Source organism: Trichomycterus rosablanca, chromosome 7 (assembly GCF_030014385.1).
Source record: "Trichomycterus rosablanca isolate fTriRos1 chromosome 7, fTriRos1.hap1, whole genome shotgun sequence".
Lineage (NCBI taxonomy): Eukaryota > Metazoa > Chordata > Actinopteri > Siluriformes > Trichomycteridae > Trichomycterus > Trichomycterus rosablanca.
The window spans coordinates 33,266,567-33,279,789 of NC_085994.1; the positions used below are offsets into that span (position 1 = coordinate 33,266,567).

At 37.3% G+C, this 13,223-nt stretch overlaps 1 protein-coding gene across 1 annotated transcript in view; it reads left to right on the forward strand.

The window, feature by feature from the left end:
• Positions 1-3,815, forward strand: part of tp73 (tumor protein p73) — a 34,837-nt gene extending 31,022 nt beyond the window's left edge. The window contains exons 10-11 of the mRNA XM_062998590.1: positions 3,037-3,130; positions 3,489-3,815. Coding sequence (XP_062854660.1) covers positions 3,037-3,130; positions 3,489-3,815 — 421 coding nt within the window. The remainder of the gene's footprint in view (positions 1-3,036; positions 3,131-3,488) is intronic.
• The last annotated feature ends 9,408 nt before the right edge of the window (positions 3,816-13,223 follow it).

Consider the following 13,223-nt stretch of genomic DNA (forward strand, 5'->3'; position numbering starts at 1 on the left):
AAATGTCATGTTTAATGATTTACAATAATTCAGTGTAAGAAATACTTATTAAACAGCCAATCAGAAAGAGGGCAATTACTTTTCACACCATTAATACAGTAATATAAATTGATACAACATATTACAGTATCATAATTATATTTAAAATATCATATTTACTGGTACACTATACAGTCTTCAGCACAGTTTTCAGCAGCACCTCTGGTTGGCCTATATCATACATAACATTATACAGCTGTTACTGTTAATATGTCATTAATGATGTCTCTCTATTATAAGTATATCTATTATAAGTTTTCATTTATTTCCATTCCACCCATTTTCATGTACCACTGGCAAAGGTGGAGTCTGCAAAGAAATCACACTATATGTTTTGGTTTACATTTGGTAGTTTAATTAAGTTTAATACATTACATTACACTATGTACACCTAAAAAACAGCAACATTTAATGAACCTATTCAACTCCAAGTTTATAGCTGGTTCCCATGGCCCTAAAGCAATTTCTTTCCAGATGTGTACATTTCATTTCATTTTCATCAACCTCTTAATGCTGGTCAGGGTTGTGGCGGGCCCAGTTTCTTTGTGAAACACTGGGCGCAAGACAGAAAAACCCTGAACAGGTCGCCAATCTATTACAAGGCTTCGGTTTCCCCCACTTCTCCCCCTTTAGGTATAGGCAATACTGTTTGGTCGATAGCACAGCTAAAATTCAAATGCATTTCTCAGTGGTAATAGAGTACTGTGCCACCTGAGCTAAGAACTGTAAAGTGTTTTTAAAGTAAGCTTGAAGAATATAACACACTTTTCATTAACTTCATTAAATTAACTGCCACTACAAATATAAGGTGGATGGTAACAAATACAAATTTATAAATATGAATTAATATACTTTTAATGTAATTAAACAACTTAAATTTACTCACAATGTACTTCTACATTAATCTAAAGCCTAATCTAAATCTACAGCCTAATCAGGGTTTTAAATAGTTTTTAGTAAAATGTTTTTTAGTAAAAAGGATGTTGATACTGGATACATTAAGCTTTTTAAGGAGACAGAAGTATTAAACAGTTGTAGCAAACATCCTAAACATCCCTGCCAGTACAGTTGGTTCAAAAACTTGATGGATGATTTACGGGGGACATAATATGTGTCACTCTATATGCTGTACACTGGTAAGTGAAAACATGCAGCCGGGGACTCCATTTGTGCCCAAGGGGACGTGTGATAGTCTTAGCTCTCCTCAGCCAGTACAGGTTTGGTACACGCAGCAGGAGGATTGCAATAGAAGAATTGCCAACAATTTGATTTAGAAAAATTCCCTTTAGACATTTTATAAAGACAATAAGACCGGTTTCTAAGAAAAAGGTGAAGTTGCTTGCATGGCCTCAATAATTTCCTCACTTCCATCTTAAATTATTAAATTTGCAAGGTTTTGGATATAAATAATACAAGCTATTTTATACCTATTGTAATGATGTTACTGTCTACCAGTGTCTCAATACTTTTTGCCTGTATTATGACAAATACAGAGCTAAAATATAGTATGTATGTACATTTAAAATGAATATATGCAGTGGAAGTATGTTAAATACAAATCTGACTAATGTATGCATGCAGTTATTCACCCTAAAGTGCTTCAATCAAATTATTATTTTACTATTACTATTACTAATAATTGATTAATAGCACTGAAACTTATAGAAACAGGATCTAGCTATAAAAGAAAGAAATCTAAATCCAGTGAGTTTTGAATTCCAAAATTTAACTGGAATTAAAAATACAAATCATCAATCCCATGTTGTGGAATCTACCTAAATACTTATTTCGTATTCATGTTTATGTTCACAATATTAAATCATTGATTATTTTTTACTTGTATGTAGCATTTGACCTTTTTGTATTTGTAATAACAGACTAAATGCATGCTGGTATACATTTTTAATTCGGTGGCTTGAATGTGTTTTTTCGTGAGGTCAATTCATATTGGATTTCTTCTTGGAAAACTATGCTTTACAAAAAATACATGTCAATTCCAGAAAAGTTGGGTCAGTATGTGAAATTCTAAGAAGTAAAAGTAAATTCAATTTGACGTTTATTTTAACAAAACACAAGATAGTAAATGGTTTACCTTGTCAAGTATGTAGTTTCGTCTGAAAACATGTCCTCACTTTGGAGTTGGGACAGGTTTAAGACAGATTTAAGTCTTCTCTGAGCAGAAATGAGACTCATCTTTATGTCCAAAAATATAAAAATGCATCAGCAAATAGTCCAACATTGTAAGAACAACATCCCACAATGGATTGCAATAATTTTATATATGAAAAACGGCCCAAAATGGACCATCCAGACTGTTGGCACATCTGGGAGAGCACTACTTAAAATATATAAATATATATAAATATATATACAAATTTTTTGGCTACATATCCTGCCTTCAAGAAAACAACAATGCTTATTTTAACATGACACGCTATGTATTTAAATAGTACAGGTGTTGGACTGGCCTGCCTGCAGACCTGACCTGTTTACCATTCAAAATGTGCGCTGTATTATGAAGCCTGGAACAGTTGCACAACTGAAGACTGGAATAATAGTAGAATGGCAAAAAAAGCACATTTAAAACCAATCAAAGAGTGTCATTAACCGTGGTAAACATTTTCCTGTTTACATTTTGAATGAGCATAAATTAACAAAAGGCAATGACATAAATTAAACATCAAATATTGTGTTTTTGTTCTTATAAATTGAATAAAGGTCAATCTGATATACAAAATCACTGCTCAGTAGCATTTTACATACTGTCTCAGCTTCTCTGGACCTGAATTAAGCGATTTAAATTAAATGGATGACACCATCATTAAAAACACTATTTTTTTACATCTAATTGTTTATATTAAAGAATACGGTACAATAACACCTCTATGTTAGATTACATTACTGCTTTGCTGTGGCTGTATCGTGCTCTATAGTGAAATCTATAATTCCAGGATGCAGCCCCTTGGTCTTAGTGGGATTCCTTTTTTCTCTGAACAGCTTCTTAACCAGCCTGGGCTGCCAAAACTGCATCGACTACTTCACGTCACAGGGCCTTCAGAGTGTGTACCACCTGCAGACCCTCTCCATGGAGGTACGCAATAAGAATCATTTTACTCTAGAGGTAGCACTGTGGAAAGTTCTATGATTGTGCATAGAGAAAAAAATGTCTTTATGCCAGGGGTGTCCAAACCTTCCTTGCTGGGGGCCAGATGGAGTAAACAATATGCAAACACGGGCCACAGACTCTTTTCTAATAAAACGTTTTAGATTTGTTTTATGCAACAGCAACACCCAAGTCAAACAGTTTTTTTAAACCTGCTTAACAGCGGTCTAACTTTAATTTACCTCTAAAATATTTTAAAAATGGTAACAGGCAGCAAATGGCCCGTGGGCTGTAGTGTGGACATCCCTGCTCAATGCCTAATTAAACATTATGCTTTACCCCTCAGGATCTCAGTGCTCTTAAGATCCCGGAGCAGTTCCGCTTGGCCATCTGGCGGGGCCTGCAGGACATGAAGCAGGGCCACGACTACGGCCAGCAGCTCCTCCGCTCCAGCAGTAACATGGCCGCCATGACCATCGGGCACGGCGGGGAACTGCAGCGGCAGCGCGTCATGGAAGCCGTGCACTTCCGAGTGCGCCACACCATCACCATCCCCAATCGAGGGGGCGCTCCCGGGGCAGACGAGTGGCCGGATTTTGGGTTCGACATGCCAGACTGCAGGACACGCAAACACTCCATTAAGGAGGAGTTTGCAGAGAGCGAAGTTCGCTAAAAAGTTCGGTATTCATAAAGACTCATACGTTGCAGAAAATTCCATTTGTTTGCTATAATTTGTTTAGTTTTTTAAGCACTTCTCATTGTTTAAGAACAACAAGAACACCTCCCAGATCTTCTGTGCTTTTATACATAAGGAGGGAGATTTGTTAACCCTCTTACACACTATTATGGTCTTAATTATGTGGACACCCCAACTAATTATTGACTTCGGGTACTTTAGTCACACCTATAGCATAGAATCCTGATTCATTCATTCATTGTCAGTCACAGTGGGTCTGATTCAAGAAACACCCTGGACAGGTTGCCAGTTCACCACAGTTCATGTGGCAGTAGCACAGTGGTTAAGGTACTGGACTTGTAATCATGTAATCATGCTGGTTCAAGCCTTACCATTGCAAAGTTGTCACTGTTGGGCCCCTAAACAAGGCCCTTAACTCTTAAATTAGAGCTCAAATTCATAATGTGTATTCATAACTGTAAGTCACTTTGGATACAAGCGTCTGCTAAATGCCACAAATGTAAATGTAAACATAAACCTGACTTAATGTCTTTGGACAACAGTAGGAACCCCACACAGAAAGGACCTGGACTGCTTCACCTGAGAATAGAACCCAGGACCTACTTGGCATTTAGCAGACACCTTTATTGAAAGTGACTTACATTAGTGTGACAGTATACAGTCTGAGCAATTGAGGGTTAAGGGCCTTGCTCGAGGACCCAACAGTAGTGGCCTGGCAGTGGTGGGGCTTTAACCAGTGACCTTTTGATTAGGCTACAACTGCCCTCTTGGCTACAAATTCTCACAGACACATAATTGAAAAGCTGGAGGCTGGAGGCTTCCACATTGTCCATATATATTTTGGACAATGTGGAATGAGTTGGAATGAGTTGTCCAGTAGCAGCTGGAACCCCCTTTTAAAACATACGAGTGTCCTTCAAAAACAAATGACATCACTTTTCTACACAGTCACCTTCCAGTGCATTTTTCCCAGCATCATACCAACTTTTTAATGCCATCAGCAAAAAATATTTATGGTTGAGCGTGTAGCCACTGATGCACCACTGCTTTCACGTCATCATCACATGAAAATCTTCTTCCCCTTAAAGCTTCTTTGAGCGTCCAAAAAGGTGGAAATCAGATGACGCTAAATCCGGACTATAAGCTCTCTCTCAGTGTCTCATAGATGGCCAATTACTACTCCTCCCGCCCTCACTATTTCCAACGAAACTATAAAAGTGCGGAAACTTTTTGAAGATCCTTCGTACTAAACACAACACAAATATGGAGAAGGAAAAAACTACTGTATATCAGAAACAGCTGGAGTCTGATTCTATAGCACAGTGATGCAACTGGTAGATTGTGACACCTGGGTCAAAACCTCTAAATGGGCACAAATTCCCACAGATGTAAAAACAGTGTAAAATCTTGTATAATGCCTTTCTAAAAAAGTGAAGGCTGGTACAGCTTCTGTATTAATTCATGTGGTTTTGGAATATGATATCCAACAGGCTCATGATCCGGTGTCTACATGATTTTGGATGTATAGTGCAGTGTTTCCCAACCACTGTGCCGCGGCACATAAGTGTGCCGTGAGAAATCATCAGGTGATCAGAAGATTATCCAATTTCACCTAATTGGTACTGCGGTGTGTAGTGACAGGCAGGAGTAGCGACAATTACATTCTCTCCCACTAGAGGGCAGTACAACTTCTTGGTGGTGTGCCTTGTGATTTTTCTAATGTGAAATATGTGCCGTGGCTCAAAAAGGTTGGGAAACACTGGTATAGTGTATTTCAGTACAAGTATAGAACAGTGGCATACAATCTTCTAGTTCTGTAAATTATGGACGTGAGAATGATAAAATGAGATCCCGTTTGCAAAAATCTCATCCCACAATTCCCTCAAATGAACCCTAGTATTACGTGTTTTATTGTTTACTTAAATGTATAGTTCAAGATACTGGAAATAGTTATAGTTACAGAAATATTAGCTCAGATAAAAATGTCCCCTGTTCGTGGTATTAGCCTTGCAGGACGAGGTTTAATTTATAATGCCAAACTGTTAGTGTGTTTTCTGTAATTAACTACTACTTTAATACAATGTTGTCCATCATTTAGTGTGTAGAATGTAAGTGTTGAATTGGTTGTACCATTAAAACTACTGATTAATCACGAGTACATGGGATGGACAAAATTACAGAAACCTTTAAGAATAGCTGGATATATAAAGTCCATCCTTTGTTTTGGGACCGCTGTATTTAATTTGGGGCGGAAAAATTCAATCCTTTCTTTTTTTCTATTTAATTTATGCATTTTCTCCCATTTTTCTTCCAATTTAGTGTAGTCAATTTGGTTCCGCTGCTGTGGATCCCTGATTGCAGTCGAGGTGGGTATATTGCTGCTCATGCCTCCTCCGACCCGCGCACAGCCCTTAGTGGAACCCTTTTTCACCTATGCACTCTGCACAGGCACCTCTCTATCTGCTAATTAGGGTCCGTACACAGCGTTTGAAGACCCCACACACATAGTCCGGTCATCCCGCCCTAGCAGAACCGTGTCTGCTGCAGGCACTAACTGGTGGCAATGCCGAGTTTCGAATCGAGGAATTCAGAATCTCGGCGCTGGTGTGCTAGCGGAATATCCTGCTGCGCCACCTGGGCGCTACACACCACTTCCCAAATACATTTATAAACAATAAGTATGGTGGCATTATTGTTTTGGAAAATGTGAGCATCAGGAACAGGTATTTTTGCCAAAACGTGCACCTGGTCCTGTAAAATTGTGTTTATTGCCTGTTATACAACCATGCAGAGCAATAATTCATTTATATATCCCGATCAGGGTCATGGTGGGTCTTACACGGTGACGACTTGTTGATCACTGATTGATTGTACTTTATATGCTGAACGTTGGTTCATCAGACCATATAACTTGTATTTATATTGCTCAAGGGTCCAGGTTTTGTGTTCCCTATACCGAGTTTCTATAAGGCAACCGGGTCAGGTTCTCATTTAACTGGGTAGTTAGGTCTGTAGGCTGTAGGTCTGTCCCTGTCAAGAAGTTTTAAGACTGTTCCTTTTAATATGAGGGTTCTTCAAAAAGTTTCCGCACTTTTTAAACTCTATTATTTAAGAATTTCAAAAACAAATGACATCACTTTGCTACATGGTCACCTACCAATGCATTTTTCCCAGCGTTGTACCAACTTATTAATGCCATCAGCACAAATTATTTTGGTTGAATGCGTAGCCACTGATGCACTGCTTCATTCACATCATTATCATCATCATCACATGAAAATCTTCTTTCCCTTAAAGCTTTTTTGAGTGGTCCAAAAAGGTGAAAACCAGATGGCGCTAAATCCGGACAATTACTACTCCTCCCGCCCTCACTGTCTCCAATTAAAATATAAAAGTGCGGAAACTTTTTGAAGATCCCTCGTACATAACTTTTTCCAGATTTTGTAATGGATGCACTTGCAAATAAGACGTACATTCCACTATATTAATCCACTGTATGCCTCAGCCTAACAGAATTCACCTGTACACTTCTTGTAATACAAAGTTTCTGTTATTTTGTCCACCTAATGTAATCCTGTACACTGATCAGCCATAACATTAAAACCACCTCCTTGTTTCTACACTCACTGTCCATTTTATCAGCTCCACTTACCATATAGAAGCACTTTGTAGTTCTACAATTACTGACTGTAGTCCATCTGTTTCTCTACATAACTTTTTAGCCTGCTTTCACGCTGTTTTTCAATGGTCAGGACCCCCACATGACCCCCACAGAGCAGGTATTATTTAGGTGGTGGATGATTCTCAGCACTGCAGTGACACTGACATGGTGGTGGTGTGTTAGTGTGTGTTGTGCTGGTATGAGCGGATAAGACACAGCAGTGCTGCTGGAGATTTAAACACTGTGTCCACTCACTGTCCACTCTATTAGACACTCCTACCTAGTTGGTCCACCTTGTAGATGTAAAGTCAGAGACGATCGCTCATCTATTGCTGCTGTTTGAGTTGGTCATCTTCTAGACCTAAGTTGGCTGGATATATTTTTGGTTGGTGGACTATTTCTCAGTCCAGCAGTGACAGTGAGGTGTTTAAAATCTCCAGCAGCACTGCTGTGTCTTATCCACTCATACCATCACAACACACACTACCAAACCACTACCATGTCAGTGTAACTGCACTGCTGAGTATGACCCACCACCCAAATAATACCTGCTCTGTAGTGGTCCTGGGTCCTGACCATTGAAGAACAGCATGAAAGGGGGCTAACAAAGCATGCAGAGAAACAGATGGACTACAGTCAGTAAATGTAGAACTACAAAATGCTTCTATATGCTAATTGGAGCTGATAAAATGGACAGTGTGTGTAGAAACAAGAAGGTGGTTTTAATGTTATGGCTGATCGATGTATATCTACCAGAATCTACCAGAAGAACTGGTTACATGTACCGTATGTAAAGGTATGTAACATATAATGTTAAATACAGGATTGTTATATTGTTAATTACATTTAATTTAGAAAGTGATCATTAAGCAAATCATTCCATACTTGCACTGATGCTGCAGTGTTAATGTATCATAAGGTCACCTTGATTGATAAAAAATGTATAGTTCTAAGTAGATTTTGGGATATACCACAAAACATGATATTGGATTGTATGGTTATTATACCATGTAGTGCTTTATGCCTAATGTAAATACTCTCGGTCACTGGAAAAGGTAGGTTTACAGAAAATGAGCCATTAAAGCTAGAAAAAAAGAATACGTTTATTGTGAAAGTAAACACAGTAGTAACTTTTGATTCTGTTAAATAATCAGGTCATATTTCTCACTAGTTATTTCTGTTTACATTGCTCAATGCTTTTCGGAATTGGCGACACCTACAATACGTGTAAGAAAGCACTTTATTGCTTTTGAATATTGTTAACAATGTAAGATTTGGATTGAATTTGATCAGTATTATGTTAGCTCATTCATAACAGATTTTATAAATGTTTTATAGTTGATATGTTCCGTCTTAAACAGGTTTTTCTTGACATTTCTGAGACATGTTTATGTTTGTATTCTGTAAGGTGGTTTTTTTAAATGAAAATTAAAGAGTGTATTATAGAAACTGTAGCTGCTTTTTTGTCATGTCAAGTCAAGTCAAGTCAAATTTATTTATATAGCGCTTTTTACAATGAACATTGTCTCAAAGTCTTTACAGAACCCAGGACCAACAGACCAAAAACCCCTATTGAGCAAGCCAAGGGCGACAGTGGTAAGGAAAAACTCCCTTAAAATTACAAGAAGAAACCTTGAGTGGAACCAGAATCAGCAGGGACCCATCCTTCTAGGGTGTCAAGTCAAGTCAAGTCAACTTTATTTATATAACGCTTTTTACAATAGACATTGGTCTCAAAGCAACTTTACAAAATCCAGGACCAACAGATACAAAAACCCCTGTTGAGCAAGCCGAGGGCGACTGTGGCAAGGAAAAACTCCCTGAAAATTACAGGAAGATACCTTGAGAAGAACCAGACTCAGCAGGGCCCATCCTTCTTGGGTGGTCTGGAGGATACTTTAAATAAATACACGATTTACACAAAGCATACAAACACAGAATTAAATGATCTAAAAGTTACAACTGGTAATAAATAGATAAATAAATAATAATAGAGTTGTTATTCGCTCTAGTCTTCAATAAAGTCTGTAGTGAGTTCTTGTCATTCTTGGTGCAATTACTCCAGACCCGTCACATCTGGCATGAGCAGCATAGTTGTCACGGCAGTCTCGACTTTAATCCTTAACCTCGGTGGGTAAACAGGTTTCCATCAGAATGCCTTTGGAGTAAAACAACAAAGAACGTAGTTAATAATGTACAATGCTAGTTGAGTAAAACAGTTTTACAGAGATTTTTAGACTCCGGCAGCCCTGATTATTACAGCATAACTAAAAGGGAGAGCGAGCAGGTAACAAGGTCATGAAGGCTTTCACAGGACATCAGCGCCCACCTCTTCTACCCAAACCGGAGTGATTGGACAAGAGAGGCAGAACGACAGCAACCCAACATCCCTGATCACCACAAGGTGGCCTGAAAGATACTTTAAAAAAAAAAAGGATTTAAACAAATCATACAAACACAAAATTAAATTGAACTGAATTAAACTGAAAGTTATAACTAGCAAAAAAATAAATAAATACATTCAAGTTCCCTTCCCATCTAGTAGGAGCAGCATTGTTGGCACTGCAGTCTCGACTTGAAGTCTTTAACCTCAAGAGGGTAAACAGGTTTCTGTCAGAACCACCTTGGGATAAAACAACATAAGATTTAGTTACAATGTGCAATTGTTAAGAGTTAAGAGTAAGAGTAAGACTCCGGCACCCCTAATTATTACAGCATAACTAAAAGGGAGAGTGAGCAGGTAACTAAGTCATGAAGGCTTTCACAGGACATCAGCACCCACCTCTTTCACCGTCATCAAACCTAATGGATTTTAGTAGTATTTTAGAAACTGTAGCTGCTCTTTGTCATTTAAGTGTCTGGTATAATTAGTCTAGAAATAGAACAGTTGGGCAACTGGTAGTGTGGGTGTTGCAAAGCTTTAGGTTCATATACAATCTTTATATAGAATATACAGCCAAATACAGACACTTTGTCTTTGTACATAACAATAGGCTAATGCATACAGCCAAAACAACACTGGAGTGACTAGTTTAATTGGTTTAAGCTTATAAACCCTGTTTAGGATTAAGACGTTACTAAAAATAACTTAATAAATAATCAAATATGGGGTGTCCCAATGGCACAGCTGGTCGTGTTGGTGCCACACAGTGGAGTAGAGTAGAGTATTCTCACAATGTCTGCCTTGTTTTCCTCTGAGCATTCCGGTTTCCTATTACCTTCCAAAAACACGAAGAAGGTGGATCAGCTGCTCTATTTCTAATCTATCGCGAGTAAGTGAGTAAGCAAGTATTTGTGTCACCTTGGATGAATGGGCGTTCTATCCAAGGTGTCTTGGTTTTATACGGACCCAATGAGAGCCTGTTCAGGGTGAAGCAAATTCCAAAGATGAATGAATGAATGAATGAATGAATGAATGACTGGTTTCTACTTACCTCCGAAAAGCATAAAAATATGGATGGGCTGCTTTATTTCTAACCTATCATGAGTGAATCTAAGTGGGTAAATCTGTGTCACACTTGGATGACATTGAATTGGCGCCCTATTCAGGGTGTCTTGGTTTTGGATGGACCCAGTGAGAACCTGTTCAGGGTGAAGTAAGTGTTACAGATAAATGAATGACTTGGCATTCCAGTTTCTTCCTACCTCCCAAAAACATGAAGAAGGTGGACAGGATGCTCTTTTTTTAACCTATTATAAGTAAGTGAGTAAGTAAGTGAATTTATGTCACACTTGGATAAATTGGTGCCCTATCCAGCGTGTCTTGGTTTTAGACCCACTGAGAACCTGTTCAGGGTGAAGCAAATATTGAAGATGAATGACTGAATAAATGAGTGACCGGGCATTCCAGTTTCTTCTTACCTTCCAAAAACATGAAGAAGGTGGATGGGCTGCTCTATTTCTAGTCTTAGTGACGTCGTGTGTGCACAGGCATATCAGCATAACGAGTATTTTACTCAGCTGTTTGAGTAGCTCAGTAGGCAGAACGTTTTGCGCATAGTTTTCCAACCTAGGTTCAAATCCGGCTTAGGGCAAACTTAAATAACACAAGCAGGGTTGGCGCTATGGGGGCGCTGAGTTGGGCAGATTTTCTCACTGCCCCCCTAAGCAACGCAGTCCAGAACCAGGGCTGCTTATCAGTGTGAAGATAAATCATGTAAAAATGTTGTTTGCACTATTGAGAAAAAATGTTACATCATGTTCTTTATGCATGCTGTTTTGCCTGAAATATGCTTCTGATATATTATTATATAAAATGAAAATAATATATGTCAAATGTGAAGTTTTACAGTAAAACTGTTGTGTTTAAAGTTGAATCATATAAGTTCATAGTTCTATTGTCACCTTCACAGTTTGACCATGAGTACAACTAGGAACTCTCATGTTACTATGAAGTTCATGGTCACCTCTTCCAGTGTTTAATGGAATGAAGGTCACAGTGAAGGTGTGCAATACTACATTTTACATAAAAACAGTCATGTGTGTATGGTGTGCAATGCTAAAGGGTAACAGTGTCAGTTTTTAATATGTAATAAAGGGTAAAAGTATCAGTATAAGAGTTGTACTGTAGTATGTAATGTGGGTTACACTTGATAAAATACAACTTGTTTTGGAGCAATTTGATGAATATTTTAAAAGCTTTTGAAGTTATTAATATGCTGAATACTTTCAATGCTATTGAAGTTATGAATATAAAAAACAGTTTTTTATTATCTAATAAAGAGTAAAAGTGTCAGTATAAGAGTTGTAGTATGTAATGTGGGTTACATTTGACAAAATACAACTGTTTTGGTGCAATTTGATGAATATTTTAAAAGCTTTTGAATTTATTAATATGCTGAATATTTTCAATGATATTAAAGTTATGAATAAAAACCTTTTTATCATTTAATAAAGAGAGAGAGAGTGTCAGTTTCAGAGTTGTAGTGTGTAATGGGGGTTACACTTGACAAAATACAACTTGTTTTGGAGCAATTTGATTAATATTTTAAAAGCTATTGAAGTTACTAATATGCTGAATACTTTCAATGCTGTTGAAGTTATGAATGAAAAACTCTTTTTTATTATATAATAAAGGGTAAAAGTGTCAGTATAAGATTTGTAGTATGTAATGTGGGTTACACTTAATAAAATACAACTTGTTTTGCAGCAATTTCATGAATATTTTTTAAAGCTATTGAAGTTATTAAAATGCTAAATACTTTCAATGCTATTGAAGTTTTGAATACAAATCTGTTTTTTTATTATCTAATAAAGGGTAAAAGTGTCAGTATAAGAGTTGTAGTATGTAATGTGGGTTACAATTGATTAAATAAAACTTGTTTTGAAGCAATATGATGTATATTTTAAATGCTATTGAAGTTATTAATAAAAATCAGTTTTTATTATTTAATAAGGGGTAAAAGTGTTAGTATAAGAGTTGTAGTATGTAATGTGGGTTACACTTGATGAAATACAACTTGTTCTAGAGCAATATGATTAATACTTTAAAAGCTATTGAAGTTATTAATAAAAATCTGTCTTTGCTTTAAACTCTCTACTAGATTACTGTAAAATGTCACAGTTGAACCATGAAGTGGCCAAATTATGAATTATTCAGCATATTAATAACTGTAAAACAATTCACACCCCAGGGTGTTCCTCATTTCCAGTTCTAAAAGTTGGCAACCCTAGTCCAGGGTGCCTTCCTTTTGGGTGAACCCTGAACTATTGAAGCAAATATT